We start from the raw sequence: 21,039 nt of genomic DNA, 5'->3' as shown, positions 1-21,039 counted from the left end.
ATAGCAAGTGTGTAGAATTACAAATGGGATTTAAAGTTTTCTAGGAGCCATATCTTTTTTTTTTTTTTTTTTTTTTTTTTTAAGTAGGCTCCGTGTCCAACACGGGGCTCAAACTCACAACCCTGAGATTGAGTCACGTACTCTACCGACTGAGTAAGCCAGGCTGACTCACCCCCTGTGGTCGCCATATCTTAAAAAGTAAAAAGAAACAGGTGAAATTAATTTTAACAGTTGTTATTTTTGCTAACTTACTGTATCCAAAACGTGACCCTTTTTAACATGTAATCAATATTAAAAATAACGAAGATAATTTACTTTTTCTTTTGGTACTTTCTTCGAATTCTGGTGTGTATCTTACACTCACGGCATCTCAGTGGAGACGAGCCACATGTGCTCTGCCACTCCCTCACTGGATAGCACAGATAGGGATCTTGGGTAGGAAGTTTGTGAAAGAGTCCATTAAGGTTTTTGTTTGTTCCCTCACTGCAACTGTGAATCACCATGAAATAGGAGAAGGAAACAAATGTGGCCGGGAGGGGGGGGGGGCGGGGAAGGATACCAGAAGACTTTAGGAAAAAGGAATCACTAACTAAACATTAGTCAGAAAGGATGACTGTAATTTGATGGACTTTCATGAACTGTTCGCATAAATCCCAACTAAAATTTAGACTTGGAGAGTTAAATGTGAAACCATTGTGTCACGGATACAGGATGTAATTTAAAAAAAATTGGTTGGGGGGAAATCAGTATAAACAGTCTAAAAAATAAAACGGGGGGGGGGGTAATGATTCTCTGTGTCAGATGTTGCTGATAGGTCAAACAAGAGAAAGAATTTAGAACTGACTGTTGGGTTTAGCATCGTGGGGTCATTGGTGGCCTTTGACAAGAACAGTTTCTTTGGAACAGCGAGAGTGAAAGTCACCCTGGCTTGACTTCAAGAGATCAAGGAAAGGAACTAGAAACCATGAATACAGTGAGCTCTCCTCTGGCGTGGAAGGGCTACGAGTTGAAAAATTGTTGGTTGGTTTTATTTGGTTTTGATTTGGGGTTTTCTGCTTTTGCTTTTGTTTTAAAGAGAAGTTTATGTCCGATGGGACCGATCCAGTAAAGAGAAAAGATTTCAGTAGCGGGGGAGGGTGTTTTACTTGATAAAGAGAAAATTCACAGAGGCTATAATAGCTGCCTGCCCAGATTTGAAAGCGTGTCAAATGAAAAAGGAATTGGGCCCACTCCACTCTGTGTATGGCCCTGGGCTAGACCTAAAATCACAGTGGGTATGAGGGATAATAAAACAGATTGGGCTCAATACATGAAAGTACATTCCAGCAGTCAGTACGCCCCATGCTAGCACGGCTTGCTTCAAGATGCAGCAAAATTTGTATTACTGGAGATGTTAAAGCATCTATAGGTTAGACTAGTATTTCTCAACTCTTTTGTGTTTTCAGCACACTTGTGGATACACCAGTTTTTGGTGGCACACTTGAAAAGACGCAAAGCAGTGTTAAGCTGGTCAGGGACAGGGATAGCATAATCGTTACCCACCTCCAGCAGTGACCTGAGAAGCACCTCCAATTAGCATGCTGTCCTCTTGCTTGTCCTTCAGCACTTCTTCGCTGTGTGAGCAGAAACGGCTTAGTGCTCTAAGCACGCTCTCTCTTATATTCAAAAGGCAGAATTTCCACATATTCCGGAAAAGTCCAGTCTTACGTTGTTGCCACTGAAGGTTATACCCACCATTACACCCCCACAGAAGAAACTCTCGCCCTGCTCCACACTCTGCACAGGGTCACATGAACCATTCAGCTCAAAATCCAATCTGATAAACATCCCTCTCGGAGGCCTGTCATTCGGGAACCAGTTGCAGACCACAGAGTCCTCTCTACCTGGTATAAGCAGAATGAGATTTAATTGTGGCACAGGGAGTTGAGTGCTTACAAAGTTGTTGGCAGGGTGGATAGCAGACTCCAGTCTGGGAGTCTGGGAGCCCCCAGGAATAGCTCCTAGGCCCCAGAACCACTGTGCTCTGCCCTGACCAGGAAGGCTGCCATTGATAACAAGAAGCTGACGGGTCAAGCAGCCGTCACCACCTTAGCTAGCTTCAGAGCCATGCTACCAACTCTGCTTTGGTCCCCAAGCTGCCACTGAGGCTTCAGAAAGCTATCGATTCAAGAAGCTGCTGACTCCAGAACCACAACAGCTCTGTCATGATCTCTGAAAGCAAGATGGCGCCCCATATCCTCTTTATGAATCCTCCAGACTTTGTTCTGAGGGAGAGGCTCTCGTGAGTGCATCTGATTTGTGGAATCGAATTCATCTGCAGAACTCTGAACTGCAACGAAGGGTAGGACATTGACGTTCCAGCTTTCTAACTGCTGCGCACCGGAATGGGGCTGCGATGGGTATTGAGTAAGTCATTCCACGGGGACTGCCACAAACAGCATCTTTCTTTAATCACGGCAAAAACCAATTAGACACGTGGATCAAAAGTTAGTAGCAAGCCAGTGAGGGTTCCTGTACGGAGGTAAAAACGAGAAATCAGCCCTCAGCTAGCTGGCTGAAGTAGACTTGCCAACTCTCCGTGTCAGTGATTCTATAGTTTTAGCACAAATGGAAGTGAGGGCGTAGGTACCTATCTTGCATCTTATGACAGGAGAGGAAAGTGTCTTTAGACGGGCTGCCAGCCATTAAGTATTTTCCAGTGTCAGTGCCATATATCAGGCCTGGATTGATGTCTTGCAGATGGATCGTCTTTGCTCCATGCGCTTGTCACAATGCTCACAAAGTAGCTGCCTGTCAGAGATGGGCAAAGAAATAGAGCAGGTCCCACAGCGGTCTGATTCAAGCCACCAGTGTGCCCTCATTCAAGAAAGGCCAAAATAGTCTGACATAGTCTCCCTATTCCAAGCGAATATTTCCCTCGTGGTTTTGTATTCACATGGTCACCTACTCATTCAGCAAATAGCAAGTACTTCTGTTTGCTAGGCACCGGAGATACCCGGTGAATAAGACAGGTGGGGCTCCTGCTCTCATGGAGAGAACATTCTAGTGGAGGGAGGAGACAAGGTACCAGTGAACAAATGTATAACGTTTGCAGACAGAGGGATTCTGCCTTCCCATGCCCCGAGCTCCGCTCCCTCCCTTGACTGCTGAGCCAGCTCAGACCCCAAAAGCTGACGTTGATTTGAAGAGAGGCAAGAATGATGATGTGTGCTTGATTGAGGTTGTTTTCAGCCAACAATCAGAGCAAGGATTAATGCGTAAGATCGAGGGCTCAAGGGAGTGGGTGTGGCTCTCAAAAGGCTTCTGGGTTCCTCCTGGGATGTCAGCGGAAGCTCTGTGATCAGCGCAGCCTGCACCGAGGGGGAGGTCAGCCACTTCGAAGGAGCCAGAACTGAGACCTTGTTGCCTTTTATGTCATTTTGCTGCTGCCTTTGGGGGTCTGCCTCCCAGCGTTGGAGACAGCACTGGTGCCCCAGTGGCGTCCTTCCGCGGTCTGTTTCTTGCTGCATCACGGACGGGACCTGGCCTCGGCCACCGCAGCTGCTGGTCCCCACCTGAGGCGCCCGGCTGCGTTCCGCTCAATGGCTGCTGATGCTTCCTCGCGGCCATCAGCAGAGAGCTCACTGTGAAGCAGTCCACATGTCTCTACTCACATCCCTTAAGACTCACGACACTAACACTCAAGGCACACTGAGGGCTTGGGAGTTACAACCTGAGAGGGGAAAACTGTAAACTGTTTCTGAGGGCTGCTCTGCGTAAAAACCCAGGCACCTGCCAAAGGCCCCCTCCCAGAGGTTCGCTCAGCAGCGCCTGTTTTCGTCTCCTTCGGGCCCGTCTCCCTCCCAGGAAGCACAAGGACACTGAATCAGCCTTTTCCCAGCCACAGTTCTAGGGCATTTTACCTTAGAGCCGTATGAAGTCCGTCTGTTGTGTTATTTGATCATTTGTTTTGAGAGAGTTCTTGTTGTTTTTTTGTTTTTTGTTTTGTTTGAGAAAACAAAGCTCTTACGTGTTTTCACCCGATACCTGTTAAAACTCCTCTGGTCTGTCCTCTTCATCTGCCTTTGGCAAACGTTTTTTTCATAGGTCCTGGGCTGGTTTGTTCCTGCCTGTCCCTTTCAGAATTGAAGCAGTTCTGCCCGGGTCTGTGTTTAACCATGAATAACGTGGGCAGATTTACCTCGACTCCCTTCCCTAGTCTTCTGAGCAACGGTGCGTCTTCTCTGTCAGAGCTGGAGCTGGAGGTCTGGCCTCGATGCTCCTCAGGAAGCAGGAAGAGTCCAGAGACCGTGGGAATGTGCCATCTGTTTTTCCTCTCTCCTCGGGCTCTTGTTCCCATCTGCCAGCCCCCGTGCCTGTGGTGTTTGTGAGCCCGTGGCAGGAGTCGCCTGGAATTTCCAGGGCAAACAGGCCCCTCCGAAGGGGGCCTGGGTCAGCGTCACCTCCCATGACTCGCGGGCCTTCTTGTGGTGGACTCCAGTGTACTTTTGGCTAATGTCTTTCAAGAGGGTCAAATGGCTCCTAAGATAGACTTTTTCCTCCCACCTTCAGCCTTTCCTCAGATTAGGCCAGCCCTTCTTATTAGCATGCTGAGGCAGTGGACGTGAGAGAGAGACAGAGAAAGAGTGAGAAGAAACAGCTTCTTCCCAGTCTTGCCCAGGCTTCCAGTCCTCATTCCCCCAAATCAGGTATTGTCAGGCCTTTAGAACATCCTTGCTCACCTCCCTCACCTCACGTAAGGTGGTGGAACGCGGTGTTCGCTTTCAAATTCGTCCACACATACTGTGTATAGCAGATCTTCAGAGCACGGAGTTTGGGCCATTCTCTTATTTCAGTAAGTTTCTTCTATATATTGGACTATTTTTGCTTACTTCCGCGGGTTCCAAGGAATGATGCCAAAGCACACTTACTCTGCCATCCTTCCAAGAAGTTCCTCAATTGCTAACTATATTAAGGAGCGAGACCATAAAGATAAAATGTCAGGAGATTAAGAGGAAAATACATTTTTTTTTTAATTGGGAAGTTAAGCCTAAAAAAGATAACAAATGAATGAAAGGATTAACACGGACCGGTGACGAGACAGAATTTGAACAGTTAGAAAATGAAGCTCAAGAAGTAGCCGAAAGGTTAAAAAGCGAAACTCGAAGGGTAAAGTTCTGGCAAACGGATACAATTGGTTGGCAAAATCTAAAAGAGCTAGCATTTAAGTACTTTTAAGCAAACTTAAAGAGTCAAGGGCTAGAGAATCACATGCTAAGATAATGAAAGAATCTAAGTCTTTAAAGGTTACAGTAAACTAAAAGGTTGAATGGAAGCCGTATATAAGGTTTATCTCATTCTATAATATTCTGTATTAAAGATGTACCTGTAGGGGCACCTGACTGGCTCAGTCAGAAAAGCATGCAACTCTTGATCTTGGGGTCATGAGTTCGAGCCCCACTTGGGGTGTAGACATTGCTTAAAAAAAAAAAAAAAAAAAGATGTACCTGTAGTGATTGACTTACAGAGGTGTCTAAGAGTGTGTTTAGGTAGAAAAGTGCCAGAATATTGCACAGTCTGCATATGTAAACATCCCACCAAGCTTTGCAGACAGAGAAAGGAGCCCTACGGATCCACCGCTGTGGTAACTGGAAGCAGGAAGGGAGTGGACATGGATGTTGTGGGCACAGTCAGGTACCCCCCCAGGTCCCCTCACTATTTCTGGGCCCTTCTCCCCTCCCCTCTTCAGTGCACTGTGGCTCCAACACCCACACCAGCCTTGCCTCTTCTTAGATGCGCTGCCCTCGCTCCTCTGTAGCTGCTCTGTGTGTTCGTGCAGGGCTCTGCGTACCTGGGGCTTTGCCCCAACCCCACCTTTGGCCCTCAGCTCCTTCTCTCAGGCGGGACAGCTGAGGTGCTGTCCAAAATCTAAAGCAAGCCACATAGGTGATTTTACATTTTCTAGTGGCCACTTTAAAATTAATTCTGCTAGTGACAGAATTTTATCTCCATGTAATCAATCTAGAAGTTATTAATGAGATGTCCAAAATCCTTTTGTATGTGTATTAACTCTTTGAAATCAATGTGCATTTCATGCTTCCACATCTCACTTTGCCCACATTTCAGTTACTCAGTTGTCCCATGTGGCAAGTGGTGGCCACTTTGGACAGCCCAGCTCACCCAACCTGAAGCTGTCCCCTCAGAGGACTTTGCCTGCAAATGAAACCTCATGGCCCTGCCTTGCTTCCTCCACTCCTTTGTGGGCTTCTTTTAGGAGCGCGCTTTTTTTGTCTTTTTTTTAAGTTTATTTTTAGTGGGGCGCCTGGGTGGCTTAGTCGGTTAAGCATCCGACTTTGGTTCAGGTCATGATCTCATGGTTCGTGAGTTCAAGCCTCGTGTCAGGCTCTGTGCTGACAGCTCAGAACCTGGAGCCTGCTTTGGATTCTGTGTGCCCCTCTCTGCCCCTCCCCTGCTCATGTTCGCTTGCTCTCTCTCTCTCTCTCTCTCTCTCTGTCTCTCTGTCTCTCAAAAATAAACATTAAAATAAAAAATTTAAGATTATTTTTATTTATTTTGAGAAAGAGAGCACGAGCAAGGGAGGGGCAGAGAGAAAAAGAGACAGAATCCCAAACAGGCTCCACGCTGTCAGCACAGAGCCCAACGTGGGGCTCAAACTCCCGAACTATGAGATCACGACCCGAGCCCAAAATCAAGAGTCAGATGTTTAACCGACTGAGCCACTCAGGTGCCCCTAGGAGCACAATCTTAATAAATCTTTTGCATATAAGTAATTTTTTTTTTTGTAATTTAAAAAGTCTGGAGGGTTCAAAAGGAAACAAAAATTGTATCTGTCATCCAGAAGCCCTGCTTCATGGTTGGTTGGTTAGTTTGTTTGTTTATTGCTAAGGCAGCCATAAATTCTAGGGAGTCTGGGTTTCGGAAGACTTGGCGGGGGGGGGGGGGGGGGGCATGTCTCACTGAGTAAAGAACAACTGATAACATCCGAGATCCTTGTTTCTTGCCGTTTGTCAGATGTGGAAGGCTTGGGCCTTTGGTGTCTGTCTGGTTGGTGCCGAGATAAATAGCCTAAAGCCATCCTAGGCTAAGATTATCTGGAAGTCTGGCTCAGGTATGCAGCCTGTGGGCTCCCCGGGGCCAGGAAGCCACAGGGGGGAAGCTGGGTCATGGCTCACAAAGGAGGATGCCAGGGCGACCTGGCAACGGCGGACTTTTTTTCTTTTTTAACATGCCTGCAGCCTCACTGGTACCACTGTAGCAGCTTGCGAGTGGGCAGTGCCTGTCTGGCTCCACACCACCAGCCTGTATAGACTCCCTTCTCTTGGCATCCAGTCCGCGGCAGGATGGTGGTTCCCTGTGCAGATGCCTCTTCCTCATTGATGCTGCTGCTTGAGCCAGCAGGCCTTCTGCGCTCGGCCTTGTCACAGTCTTTACTGAGAAGGCATTATGAAGAGGCCCTTTTGGCCACAGCGTCATCTCAGATAGCTTTTTGTTTCTACTTTTGCATTTCCGAGTAATTGGATTTTGTTTGCTTATTTGTCACTAGAAGTAGAGGTGAGTGAAGAAGGCTGCTAATTGGCTCAGAAGATAAGGCCAGTCGGGAGCAGAGATACCCCCCTTTCTCTCACAGAGCTGCCCCTTCCTCCCACAACTACCTTTCCCACCTTCCTCGCTGTGTCATCAGAGAAAGGAGCCAGACAGGTTGCAGGAACCCATTTCTCGATTTATTCCTGTGCATCGCTTGATTCAACAGGCTTTTGCAGCTTAGGTCTGTGTATGCTTTTAGTCTTGAAGTGTGGATTTGGTTCTTTTCATCTACAGTGTTGTTGTGAGTATAGGCCCTTTTAGTGGCTTTTTTTTTTTTTGCATATTTTAATTGGAAATGAGGAGAGAAGACCCAAGCACTCCTGGACTCACACAGTGATGGCCGGGAGGTCCCTCCTTTGGTGATTGATTCTCCAGAAGCACTTTAGGCAGAGCTTTCTCTTACTGAATGAAGGTGGCCTTTTTTTTTCTTTCTTTCTTTTTCAAAGCTTATTTTGAGAGAGAGAGCACACGCACAAGCGGGGCAGGAGCAGAGAGAGAGAGAATCCCAACAGGGGGCTCGATCCCACAAACTGCGAGATCATGACCTGAGGCGAAATCAAGACTTAGCTTAATCGACTGAGCCACCTGGGGGGGGGCCCAAATGTTGCCTTTTCTGAATGAGTTTGTGACAGCTTGCATGCCCACTGGTCCTCCTTTTACCTTAGACCCCACTGGCTCTTGACACAGTGGATGACTTTGCTTAGTACTGAGGGATGTGAGAGGATTGCATGGGTCCTGGGGCGCACTCCTCCCCCAGTGCGCCCAGGCATCACCTCCGCACAGCGAGGGGGTGCTACTGTCTCGGTGGGGCATCTGGGTCTGGCAAGTGCCTTGGCTTCGCCCCCCGCCCCCAACTTCCTAATGGGGCTGGCCTCTAGGGGACAGTGTCAGAGTAGGCCAGTGATCGGCCTGCCATTCCTCTGCTCTCAGTGCCTTTCCCAACTCCTTCTGCTTCAGCTCGGCACCCCAGCCTCCAGGCCCACCGATGGATCCGCTGACGAAGGGGTCCTGCGGGAGTCAGATGGCACAAACTCTTCTATGGAAAGCCAAGTCGTCGCTCTCCTTTGGCATCCCGCCTCTTCAGATGTGGCCAACAAAAGACCCTGAAGTAGAGTCCCAGGTCAACCTGTAAGTAAGTAAAAGAAACATCATCTGTTTGGGCTCGGGCTCATGCTCACTCTAACCTGAAATCCTTTAATGCACAGGAAGAAAGTACTCTTTATCTTTTTGGGGAGAAAAGGGAGGGAGGGGGGAGCGGATGTTTGGTTGGGGAATTTCTGTTCTTAGTGATGCCTTACTCGTGTATTATTTATTTACTTAGCACTAGAAACTGAGCACCCACCCCGGCCAGGCCCTGTGTCAGGCATGGTGAGCAAAATAGATTCAGTCCCTGTCTTCCGGGGGTTTGCAGCTCATGGGACAGATAGCGATGAATCAAATAGTCGCACAAATAAATACTTACAAATGGTGACAAGTGCTATGTGTTGCCTTGATTCAGCAAACAGTTACAGAATGCCTTCTGTGTGCCAGCAGCATCCTGGGGATATAAGAGAATAAGACCGTTTCCTTACCCTTGAATACAAAGGGAAAAGAATCCAATATTACTGAAAAATGATAATAATTATACCATAGCTAATGTGTTAGTAGGCTTGCATCCCAGAGGGTGATAACTGGGTTTTCCTGTTTACTTCTGAATCCCCAGGGCTTTGTTATGATCTACCAAAAATACCTGTTGGATGAATGAATGAGTGAATGGAGAAGAGAATACGAGACATGGTGCTTGGTTCTCTAGGGGAATCAGAGGCGACCAGGTGCAACAACATGATTGACTTAAAAAACGAACAATATGCCTCATCAATTCAATATGACAAATATTTACCAATATGCGCTATACCCAGGGCTTTTGTGAAGCTAATTCCTAGCTGGAGGCAGGAGTCAGAATCCCTGAGGCTGGTAAACAACTTTTGCCTGAGCCCCACCCGAGAGATTCTGATTCACTGGCTCTGGAATAAGCAAAAGAGGACTCTTTTTTTTTCTGTTGGCACTCACAGAACTTAGAGCCTATCCAGGGAGACCGGCAAGTAACCAAATAACTCCAGTCTTGCTTGAAAAGAACCATGTATTAAAGTGCTTTAGGAGTAAGTACTCGGCTGGGGCACAGGGAAGAAAAGGGAAAACAGTTGAGATCAGCCTGGTGGGATGAGGGCAGGAACAGGGGAAGAAGTCCTCTTTAAACAGGGGGAGCCACAGAGCAAAGGCTTACATCCATGAAAAGTATGTTCCTGCAGTTTTGACAGGCGTCAGAGCAGTGGCTCTTAAGGCTGACTGCCCATGAGAATCAATCCCCCGGGAACTTTAAGAACAAAGAAGCCTGCGCCCACTCCTCCAAGATTCTGAGGTCTGGGTAGGACACAAACACCAATACTTTATGCAGCTCTCCAGGTGATTCTCATATGCGGCAAAGGCTGAGAAACGCTGCTTTTACAAAAGTGACCACACGTAATGAAATGAATACAAAATAGTTGTCAGGCAGCTTATATGCCTAGCTAAGGGCTCTGAACTTTATATCTTAGGCAATTGGGGAGGGAGCCTTTGATAGCTTTTACAATCTTAAGAGATAATGCAGTGTAAAAAGTACAAGGTTCACACTGTTTAGAAAAATTCCTGATTGCTAGTTCTGTAGTGGATTCTCCAGGGAAACCAGGGCAGGTGGGGAGTCACCGCGGGATTTTCAGAGCGACCGCCATACCTTCCATAAATGGCCCGCTAATGAGAATATGAGAACTGAATCTGAAACTGAAATCTAAAATTTCAGTAAACACTGAATTATCAGAGCAAAATGATCCCGTTGCTGGCAAGGTAGACCCTCCATCTATCGAGGGTGAGGCGGAGAGAAGGGCAGCTCGCGTGTCTCTAGAGAGCTCGGGGCAGAGCCCTGGCACCCAGGGGCACGACCGGTCCGCCTCTTATAGACTTCAAGCCCCACAGGGCTCTGCGCGCATGACGCAGGCAAAGGGGCGGGCAAGACTGCAAGAGAGCCTATGAGACGTAAAAAAAAAAAAAAAAAAAAAAAAAAGCGCCCACTGTTGGCACCTGGAAGGCCCTATTGGTGAGTTATCTGATTAAGGGTGGGACCAAGTCCTGGTGATTGGCGGCAACCTTGCTGGCCAGGCTGCAGCCCGAAGGAGAGGGTGAACACTCAGCGGCAGGACTTGAAACTGATCTACCGGGAACCACATGTTGGGTTCTCTGGAAAACGGGCTAGAAAGATGTGTAAAGATATGTCTCTAAGAACCGCTGCCTTTCTGTGGGCTGCTCATTCATTCATTAACTCATTCATTCAACAGTATTTATTGATGACCTGTGTACCAGGCACCTGTGCAAAGATCCTCCCGTCCAAGTACCAACCAGGCCCGACCTTGCTTAGCTTCTGAGATCAGACGAGCGCGGACGTGTTCAGGGTGGTATGGGCGTAGACAGGTGTGCAAACGTCCTAAATGCGTTTTCTCCTATGGTCTTCATGAAAAACCGACGAGGTGGCCATTGTTAACTCCATTTTACAGATAAGAGAGCTGAAGCCCAGAAGGGTTAAGAGACATGTCCAGGGCACACAGCTTGGGGCAAGGCAGAGATTTGAACCTAGGTTTGCCCAGCTCCAATGCCAGTTTCCTAACCTCAGGGTGCTCAGCCATGCAGTCAGCAGCAAAGTATTTATGGAATGTCCGCATGCACAGGCATCTTGATATGTATGAATATATATGTATACATATTCAAGTGAAGAATATAACGGTCACCAATCTGGACACCAATCTGGACATATTCTGATGTCAAACAATTCACTGAGTACCCATGTGCTGTGCAGGGCCCTGTGCCAGGTACTGGGGATGCAAAGAAAGCCTCTCCTTCCAGATGAAGGGGGCTGAGGAAAGCGCTTTTCCCTAGGGCAGTCCAAGGAGATCTCCCAGTGGAGGAAATACTTGAAGGGTGAGAACTTTGCCAGGCAGAGGTGGGAGAGGCCTCCCCAGACAGAGGTGACCACATGTGCGAAGTCCAGCGGCATTAAAGCACGCTGGGTGTCTGGGGAACTGTGAACAGCCTTGTTTGGCCGGTGCTTCTTGAGGAGTGGCTGGCGGTGAGCCTGAGAAAATAGGTAGAAGCCTACTTTCCCCCTGGGGAGTGGCAAGGCTTAACCACCCACTAAGAAGTTTGGTCTTGAGTGCCTAAGATGGGGCATAGCATAATGAGATTTGCCTATTGGAAAAACGACTGGTGTTGGTGGGCAGCTTGGTTGCAGTAGGATAAGGCTGGTGGTGTGGGGCCCTAGGAGAGTGGCCAGGGAGGTTGATAGAAGGGTTCTAATGAGTGGCAGGAACCATGGGATTGATTCAAGCAGTATTGGAGAGGAAGATTAGAGTGGTATATATGTGGGTGGGGGGGTGTGTGAGAGTGAGTGACCCTTTGAGTTTTGACTCAGGCCACTGAGTGATTGGTCTTGCCATTAACAAGAGGACCCTGAGAGGATACGGTACAAAATCCAAGACAGAATAAGACAAAAGACAGAGATCATTAGGTAAATGTCATCAGTACTGAAGAGGGGTACAGTTACATCTCTGAGGGCACGAGGTGCTTCGGAAAGTCTTCTCAGAGAGAATAATATGAAGTAGACCTTGAAAAGGGAGAACTTCCCTTCCTTCTCTTTTTCTTAAGTGGATTTTAATAGGTAGAGAAGGGAGAGGAGGATATTTTAGATGGCCAGAACTTGGTGTGCCTCTTGTGTGGTACAGTAGTAGGAAGTCTGGAAAGTCAGACTGGGGGGCGGGGGGGGCATATTGTGAAAGATGTTGTACGTAATCCCTGGGCCACTGGGGGACTCTGAATGGTGTTGGAGACACGCAAATGATGGTTGGAGCCCCACTTTGGCAAAGTTAATTTCACAGCTAAGTACGGCAATGAGGCCAGGAGCCAGTTAAGAGATGGACTAGGATGTGTCTTCTTGGTTGTAAGTTATGTAAACCCAACCCAAATTAGTTTAGGCCAAAAAAGGAGAACGTTTGGGTTCACGTAACCAAAGTAAGGAAAGGGACAGATCTGGCTTCAGGGATGGCTGGATCCAAGGACTCAAATGCGGCCAAGTCAGTCCAGCTCTCTGTTAGTCCTTACCTTCTCGTAATTCTTAGCCCTGCTTCTCTGTGCCTCTTGGCCCCATTGTCTCCTACTGTCTGTGAGTTGTCACCATGTAGCAGGCAGTGTGATCTCAGGCAGCACACAACTTAAGAGGAAAGATCTTTCCCATTCGTTAAAAGAACCTGGGGAAGGACGGTAGTTGGCCAGTCTGAGCCACGTGTCCATGCCTGGTTTTGTGGGTGAGTGTACGGCCAGGGGAAGCGAAGATGGTTCTTGTTTACCCTGGTGAGCAGAGCAGCCTTGGAGAAGAAAAGGATGGTCTGCATGTAGGAGACAGGACGCAAATGGGTCACAGAAACCAGCGGAGGGGTTTCAAGACATAGAGTGGTCCGTGACTGATCACAAAAATAACTTAGGACATGTTTTCAAAAATGTGGCTCATGGAACCTGTTTAACTGGAATCCCTAGAACTAGGTGGCACTCAGGTGGCTGGATTAAGGTGTCGAATGCAACCAAAAGTTTGCAGATCGAACTGCAGTCTGACAGTTGAATGTGATGATTGGGAAGCTGTGGGGCACTTTGGAGAATAACACATTTTTGGTTGGGGAGGGAGGGCAGGAGGCACACTGCAAGATTCTGCAATCCCCACTTCTCTGAACTCATAACCTTGTTTTAGGACTATTACTGACCCTACATGAGGTAAAATTTCCTCCTAGACCTGTTTCAGCTCAGTACCTTAGGGGAAAACTCAGGAAAGCTATAGAAAGATGGCTATTGAGGGCCATTCTGCCTTAAACAGACGTCAGCCAGAAGGGGAGGGAAGAAGGTTTGAAGAGTTTTTAATCCCCTTTGAATTACCTGCGAATTCTCTTTTACAGTCTTTCCTAGGATTCGTGACAATATACTACCAAAAAGTTGGATTGCTTACGACGTGTAATTCCAACTCTATGTCCCCCTCACTAGGCTGAACTGGCAGTGGTTTACTTTTTGATCTTTTGAGGCAAGTGACCATGTATTTGGAAGAGTTTGTCTTCAAGGCATTATACAACTATTTTAGGCAGTTTTGTACTTAGACATTTTTAAAAAGGCTTATTTATTTATTTATTTTGAGAGAGCATGTGAGCGGCGGGGGGGGGGGGGGGGGGAGAGGGAGAGAGACCCAAGCAGGTTCTGTGCTGTCAGTCCAGAGGCCGACATGGGGCTCGATCCCATGAACTGTGAGATCGTGACCTGAGCTGAAACCAAAAGTGGGATACATAACCAAATGTGCCACCCAGGCACCCCTGTACTTAGACATTTTAAAACAGCTTCCAAAAGCCTTGAGAGACCTAGTCTGTTCCTGAATGAAGGGCCATGTAAATTTAAAACACAGTGCTAGAAGGTAAGCTTTTCGGTTTGCTGTCTGGGGAAATTCTATTCCCCTGTCTTCGTGTTTCTTTCGTGAAACTTCGGTTCCACCCCCGTGGAGGGAAGAGGTTGGACCACTGGCTTGTCTCGTCCTCCCTTCCCCCTCTCGCCTTTGGGGCTTGGTTGCCCGCAGATCTTGTGTGTTATCTCCTCTCCTGTTTCCATTTGGAAAAACACACCTTAGTCCTCGTCTGCCTCGGTCTCCCCTGTTCGAGCGCGCCAATCCAGGGACAGCAATTCTGCTGGCAGCCATTCAGGCAAGTATCCCACAAGTGGCTCGTTCCAAGGTCTAAACTGGAGGGACGAGAAAGTAGTAGGAAGCCCACACGTTTGCCAGTGAGACTCTGACAGTGAGGAAGTTGATATTTTGGTTTCCATTTGCCTGACACCTGTCACTAATTCTTAACCGACTCCAAACACAGAGCCCTGGTTTACTGATGAGCTCCTATGGCCACGATGCTGAGACAGGCAAGGATTTGTGTGGGTCTCGTTAGATCGGAGGGTCTGGTTTGGCTTGCTTGCTTGCTTTGCCGCTCTTGTTCCTCCCTTTCTTAGCAGAACATGTAGCACATAGAAAGTGCTCACTAAATATTTGTTGGGTGTTACATGAAGGGTGACAGAGCCGAGGTGCCAGCTAGGAGGCTTCTGTCTGCAGTGATGAGGGCCCGAGCTAACGCAGAGAACGTGGAAACGGAGAGGAGAGGAGGGGTGAGGGATTGAAAGACATTCTGGAATTCTGTACATGCCCACAGGTGCAAAACTGGCGTAGAGAAGCCTGTGCGCTGCCACGGTGTTCGCAGTAGCGAACAATGGAAAACCAGTACCTGGGGGACTGGTTAAATAATACACGATGCATCCGCTCAGCGGCATACTTTGTGGCCATAAGAAAGAATCCGGGAGCTTTTTTTGGTGCTGATGTGGAAAGATCTCCAAGGTACATTAAATGAAAAACTAACAAAAGAGCAGAATTGTAGATAGCATGCTACCGTTTGTGTGAAAAAAAAAGGGAAGGGGGAATATGTATTTTTCTTTGTCAATGGCTAAGCGTCTCCGGGAGGTATGTGAGAGGAAATGGGGGGTGGAAGGGGCAGGAGAGAGAGAGGCTTTCCCTGTTACAGCCTTACAGCCTTTTAGGCTCTTTGGGTTTTGAACCAAGTGAGTGCGTTCCCTCTTCAGAGAGTGAAATACAAATACACAGATACAGTCAACTTTCAAAAGCGGCACTGTGCAGGCAGCAGGAACCGGGCCCAGCGACCGATCTGATGCTGGATGTGAGAGAAGGCATAGGTGATTGCCCTGAACCTTGCACCTCGAGTGGCTTACTGGAGAAAAGACGACAGTTCCGCTGAGCTGCGCACGCAGGAGCAGGTGTGAGTGTGGTCCGGGCCTGCTGGGGTATCCGTGGAAGTAGGGCCCGCAGTTGGAAGTCGAGTTTGCAGTTAGATCCAAATCAGAGCTTTGGTTTGGGGAGTCATTAGCTTAGAGGTAATATTTGAAGGCACGGGAGCAGTGAGGTCCCCAGGGAGGGAGGTGGCCTGAATTGAAAGGAGAGGAATGCGGATCTTCACCATCCAGGCTAGACATGGGGTTAAAAGACTGTGTTGCTGCTTCATGATCAAAGAATGCTGGTTTTGCTCTGCCAGGACATCCTGGCCCTTCCCCGGGGGAACCCGGGCTGCCTGTGCCCTACTCACCACGGAGCCCAACGTTCCCTGGAGGAATAACCGCTAAAAAGCAATCCTGTTTCCCCAAGGAGGTTATGCTGTTGCCAAGAACTGTATTCCTTTGACTATTCGAGTTTTCTATTCTTTCAAATTTTATACTCCTCAAGGGCCAGCAACCCATTTTTGGTGCTCACCTCATCTCAAAGTCCGGCACAGAATGCTGTAAGGACACACTATAAATAGTGACTAGATAGTATTACTCTTTCTGATTGTGGCTTTTATGGAGCAAAAGGAAATAGTTTAGGCTGCCCTGCCCTAAATTCCCCTCGCTAGCACTCATTTTTATAAGTCCCGTTTTGGCCTGGGAAGCCCTCGTTCTCACTTGTTCTCGTGACATCTTCTATAGTAATAGACGTTCTTATTAAAATACTTTGCCTCCTACACTTCTGTAAGTTTGGTTTATCCATTACTTTGCTTCCTTTAAAAGCTCTTTCTCACCCTAGGCTTCATAGTCTCATTTTCTTACACTATCTCAGAATCAGAGTAGCTTAGCGAGGTCAACATTTTAGAAAACCTTTCAAAAATATAGTCTGACCTTAAAAGCACAAAGTAAGCTGCTTTTCTTCCGCCACGCGGTCTGAACGTGCCTGCAGCAGAACTGAGCACAGATAAGTATGGGGTGGATCTAAATTGGCCCAGAAAATTAGAAGGACGGTACAGAGATCATTTAAAATGTCGCCTGGGCCTCCCCACTCCCCTCTCCTAGGTCATCGCAAGGTAAAATTCAGTCAGTTCCATGGCATTTATTTCTACGCTTGAGGCTAAGAATTCTTCACATATGGGTTATTGGGTATGAAGGGAATCAGAATATGCCACCCCAGAATATGCTACTTTGGCATAAAGATGATTTTGAGCTAAAGGCAATGGAGGAAAACCACACACGGGAAGAACTTTTTGCCCTCCCCCTCTCTGCTTAAAGGCAGGACATCAGTTTCCCTTTGTAAAGGTGCCCTCTCCCATCTCCTGTACCCAGAGGAAGAGAATAACCCTTCTCACCAGAGACAGAGAAGGCCCTAAGATGTGTCTGCCTAAATGAGCCTTACTCAGCCTTACTTGGATCTACCGTTAGTTTTGCCCGTGTATTTGTCTTACCATGATTTTCCACTCCTAGACGCCGCAGACCCTCCTTTTGTCTAGTCACTTCACACTTTATTGCCCTTTGTTAAAAGGGTATATACAAGCCCCTGAGTCTAACTGCTTCTTTGGGCTTTCTCGTCTGTGGGGACCTTGTGCACATAAAATTAAAACGCAAGTGTGTATGCCTTGTCTCTTGTTAATCTATCTTTTTGTTTGTTTAATTCATCACAGAACTTCCATCACAGAACTTAAGAGGGTAGAGGGAAAATTTTTCCCTCCCGACAGCTGTGTTCCTAAAGTGCGAACATTTTGGATTATAACAAACCGTAGCTATTACAAAGAGATTTTTTTTTTCTTTGTGTTGTTCTCCAGGCACACACACATCTTCCTAGTGAGAGGCGTGGAGTGCAACCTCTGGTTATTCAAATAGTTACTGCGCTCAAAGCAGACTTCATGTTAAGCGCTTCTTCGTGTGTATTTTGTCATAAATCCAACAGCCCTGTGAGGAAGGTACTATGGTTATCAGTATTTGTTGAATTAATTCATTCATCCATCAAGCCCCATTTCACAGTTTGTAGAACTGAGGGCTCATGAAGGAGCAATCAAGCAGTGAATTAATGGTGGGCTAGACAGAGCTGAGTAAGTATCAGGCAATGCTTATGCACATGTAATTTCTCTGTACGTATATGGTTTTTGTTTTTTTTTAGTTTATTCATTTTTGAATAAGTGAGTGGGGGAGGGGCAGAGAAAGAGGAGAGAGAGAATCTCAAGCAGGCTCTGTGCTGTGAGCACAGAGCCCGAGGCAGGACTTGAACCCACGAAACCATGAGATCGTGACCTGAGCCAAAACCAAAAGTTGGACACTTAACTGACTGAGCCACCCAAGTGCCCCCATGTAGATATGTATTTAAGCTTAAGGACAAGGTTCTGTATTTCCTCTGTCTGACATTTCTAAAGAATTTTTTGTGCTATAATTTAACGGCAAGGATCCTAAGTATACAGCGGGATGAGTCTGGCACTTGCGTCTTGTCCACTTTTTAATGTCACAGTGCCCGTCACTTGCACCTAGTTGTGTTACCTGCTTATTGAAAGACACCAAGCACCGGGTGTAGGAAACGTGAACTTCATGAACCGACGACTAGCGAACGAGGTCACAGTTCTTGCATCGTGATGGCTCCCATCGTGTTTGCTTTGTTTGCTCATATTACTGGCATCGTATTCATCTCTGAAATGAATTTTCTGATATTAACCTGAGGCAACATGTACAATATTTTCATCTCTGACTCAAAACAAATTTCCTGAATCTGCTGTCTAATGGAGCTCACTTCCAGCAGCAGCCGATAGCGAGATTGAGAACACATGGGGGTGCTCTCCAGGCCCCACCCTGGAGAAAGTCATGAAGCAGCCTGTGTGCTCTCCCTGCCCAGTCTAGCTCACCCGACCCTCCTGTGTTACTCCTGGACCTTGTAAAGAAGAAAAGCCCTGGGGGACGTGAGGGCCCTCCTCAGATATTTGACAGGCCTGCCTATAGAGTGATCTTGGTTGTTTTGTTTTGGTTTTTTTTCCAAATCTTTTTTAATGTTTTTATTTATTTCTGAGAGACCGAGAGGCAGAGTGCAAGCAGGGGAGGGGCAGAGAGAGAGAAGGAGACGCAGAATCCAAAACAGGCCTCAGGCTCTGAGCTGTCAGCACAGAGCCTGAGAGCAGGGCTCAAACCCACCAGCCATGAGATCGTGACTTCAGCTGAAGTCAGACACTTAACCAACTGAGCCACCCAGGTGCCCCACCTTAACTTATTTCATATGGCCTCAAAGGGTGAACTGGCTTGTTTCATTCCTCCCCCCCCCCACCCTTTCTCTTTTTCTCTCTTTCTCCCTCCCCTTCCCGTTCCCATCCCCCTTCCCATCATTCAGTACAACCCCAGTAAGAGCTGACTCTGTGCCAAGTATTATGTTAGGTGCTAAGGATTTTACATTGAGCAAAACCAAGGAAGATCCTGCCAGTGTAAGATTTATAGTCTAGTGGGAGAGGCAGACGTTCGTCCAATCCCTTCTTTGGAATTTCTAGACTGGGAGCAGGGAGTGAGTCGGGAAGAAAAAGGAGTTTAGAGAGGGCATTCCAGGTCTGAAGATAAGAAGCTAAGAAACGGCTCATGAGCTGAAGGAAAAGGAAGAAAGGTAGAGTGTTTGAAGTGCTGAGTTGGGGCGCGGGCAGGTCCCACAGTGGCCGGGGGTGCGGGGCGGGTAAGTAATGGTAAAGAAATTAAGGAAAAAATGAAAGGGTGAAGATGTAGGACCAGCTAGTGGAAATTCAGATGGGATGGACTTCAGTTCACTCCAGGAGAAAACGGTTTAAGTGGCCAGAATGGAGGGCCTTGGGGCATACTGTGTTTGTGATCACTAACGGTGTGTAAGTAGTATCTGGTAGAGAATACACAATCACAAATGACAGGTTGGACCCCAGATGGTCCTTACGTGTCTGGAGCTGGAAGTCTGTGGAAGTCTCTTCTATCCTAAGATTGTATGATGAAGACACAGGGAGACTGGCTAGGCCACTGTAGGCATCTCAGTTGCAGACAACGGGGACCCGTCAGACAGAGGGACTGGGACGGAGGTGGTCACTGGTGACATTTGAGGACTGACTGTAGATCTTGGGAGAGAGAAGTCAACGGTGCTTCGCTCCATAGGTTAGAGACTGTGCAAATAATCAAGCACTGGCGGAAGTGAGAAATCACATTCTTGGATCAGTTTTGCCAAACCCACACTAAACTGCTGGCACTTCTGGGAGAAGTAGGAAAGGTAAACGAGTGCACATGAAGCCTGGAGGTGTAAATTTGGGGCTTGTCGGTAGTACTGATATCATTGGAATGCAAAGCACAGTCTCTGCAGAAAAAAAGAGAGAGAGAGAGAGACTGAGCTGGTGAAAGAGACAGAGATTAGATGGTTCCCTGGGGTTCTGTAGAGGAGACGCCTTCCGTTGGCACCCAGGATAGAAAATAGGTCTGCCAGCATTTCTCAGAGTCACCTTTGGAATTTATTTTGGTTAAAAAGACAGGTGCTTAGATCCCACTCCTGAAGATTCTGATCCAGGAGGTTTGGGGTGGGGACTGGGCATCTACATATGAGAGAGACAGAGAGGGACAGAGAGAGAATCCCAAGCAGACTCCTCTACATTGTCAGCACAGAGCTCGATTGTGGGGCTCAAACCTACAAACTGTAACGACATGACCTGAGCCAAAATCAAGAGTCTGGAGCTTAACCAACTGAACCACCCAGGCACCCGGACCATAAAGACTATAAAGACCATATAGACCATAAAGACTATCTTTATGATGTGTGGTGGTGAAGGATTTCATAAGTCAGAAAAACAAAGATCAGAAAGGAAAAGATTGAACATGTTTACACTAGAATTTTTGTATTTATTTTTTTAATGTTTGTTTCTTTTTGAGAGAGACACACACACACAGTATGAGTGGGGGAGGGGCAGAGAGAGAGGGTGACCCAGAATCCGAAGCAGGCTCCAGGCTCCGAGCTGTCAGCACAGAGCTTGATGTGGGGCGTAGCCTTACGAACCGTGAGATCATGACCTGAGCCAAAGTCAGACACTTAACAGACTGAGCCACCAAGGTGCCCCTGTTTTTTTTATTTTTGAGAGAGGGAGTGTGTGCAAGCAGGGAAGGGGAGGGACAGAAGTTCCAAAGCAGGCTCTGTGCTGACAGCAGAGAGCCCAATGTGGGGCTTGAATTCACAAATCAGGAGATCACAGCCTAAGCCAAAGGGGGATGCTGCTTAACTGACTGAGCCACCCAGGCGCCCCATAGCATTTTTAAATTTCTGCATGGTAAAGGATACCAGGAGCAAATTTTTGAAAGAAAAACCACTGTTTTAAAGAAGACATCTGTGCTTTTTTTAACCGAAAAGTTGTGGTATTCAGAGTATACAAATAATTCTTAGAAATCAATTAGGAAAAGACCAACAACCTACAGAAGGGGAGTGGGCAGAGGATCAGCAATATTGTACATCCTAGAAAAGGTAGCCCATAGAGCTAATAAGCAAAGGAAAGGATGTCCAGGCTTGTGTTATCAGGGGAGTGAAAAGTGAAACCACATCTCAGTGAGACCCTA

At 47.3% G+C, this 21,039-nt stretch overlaps 1 protein-coding gene across 5 annotated transcripts in view; it reads left to right on the top strand.

Annotated features, from left to right (window-relative positions):
* GARNL3 (GTPase activating Rap/RanGAP domain like 3) overlaps positions 1-21,039 on the top strand; it is a 147,776-nt gene that overhangs the window by 8,203 nt on the left and 118,534 nt on the right. For 4 of the 5 annotated variants that reach the window (XM_053204584.1, XM_053204582.1, XM_027035134.2 and 1 more), the window contains exon 2: positions 8,542-8,712. In XM_053204584.1, coding sequence (XP_053060559.1) covers positions 8,570-8,712 — 143 coding nt within the window. In that variant the 5' untranslated portion in view covers positions 8,542-8,569. Of the gene's footprint in view, positions 1-7,011; positions 7,109-8,541; positions 8,713-21,039 lie in introns of those variants that run through there. The other variant, XM_053204583.1, reaches the window with a different exon arrangement.

Source organism: Acinonyx jubatus, chromosome D4, assembly GCF_027475565.1.
Source record: "Acinonyx jubatus isolate Ajub_Pintada_27869175 chromosome D4, VMU_Ajub_asm_v1.0, whole genome shotgun sequence".
In the NCBI taxonomy this organism is placed as follows: domain Eukaryota; kingdom Metazoa; phylum Chordata; class Mammalia; order Carnivora; family Felidae; genus Acinonyx; species Acinonyx jubatus.
This window is presented reverse-complemented; position numbering and strand designations above follow the sequence as displayed.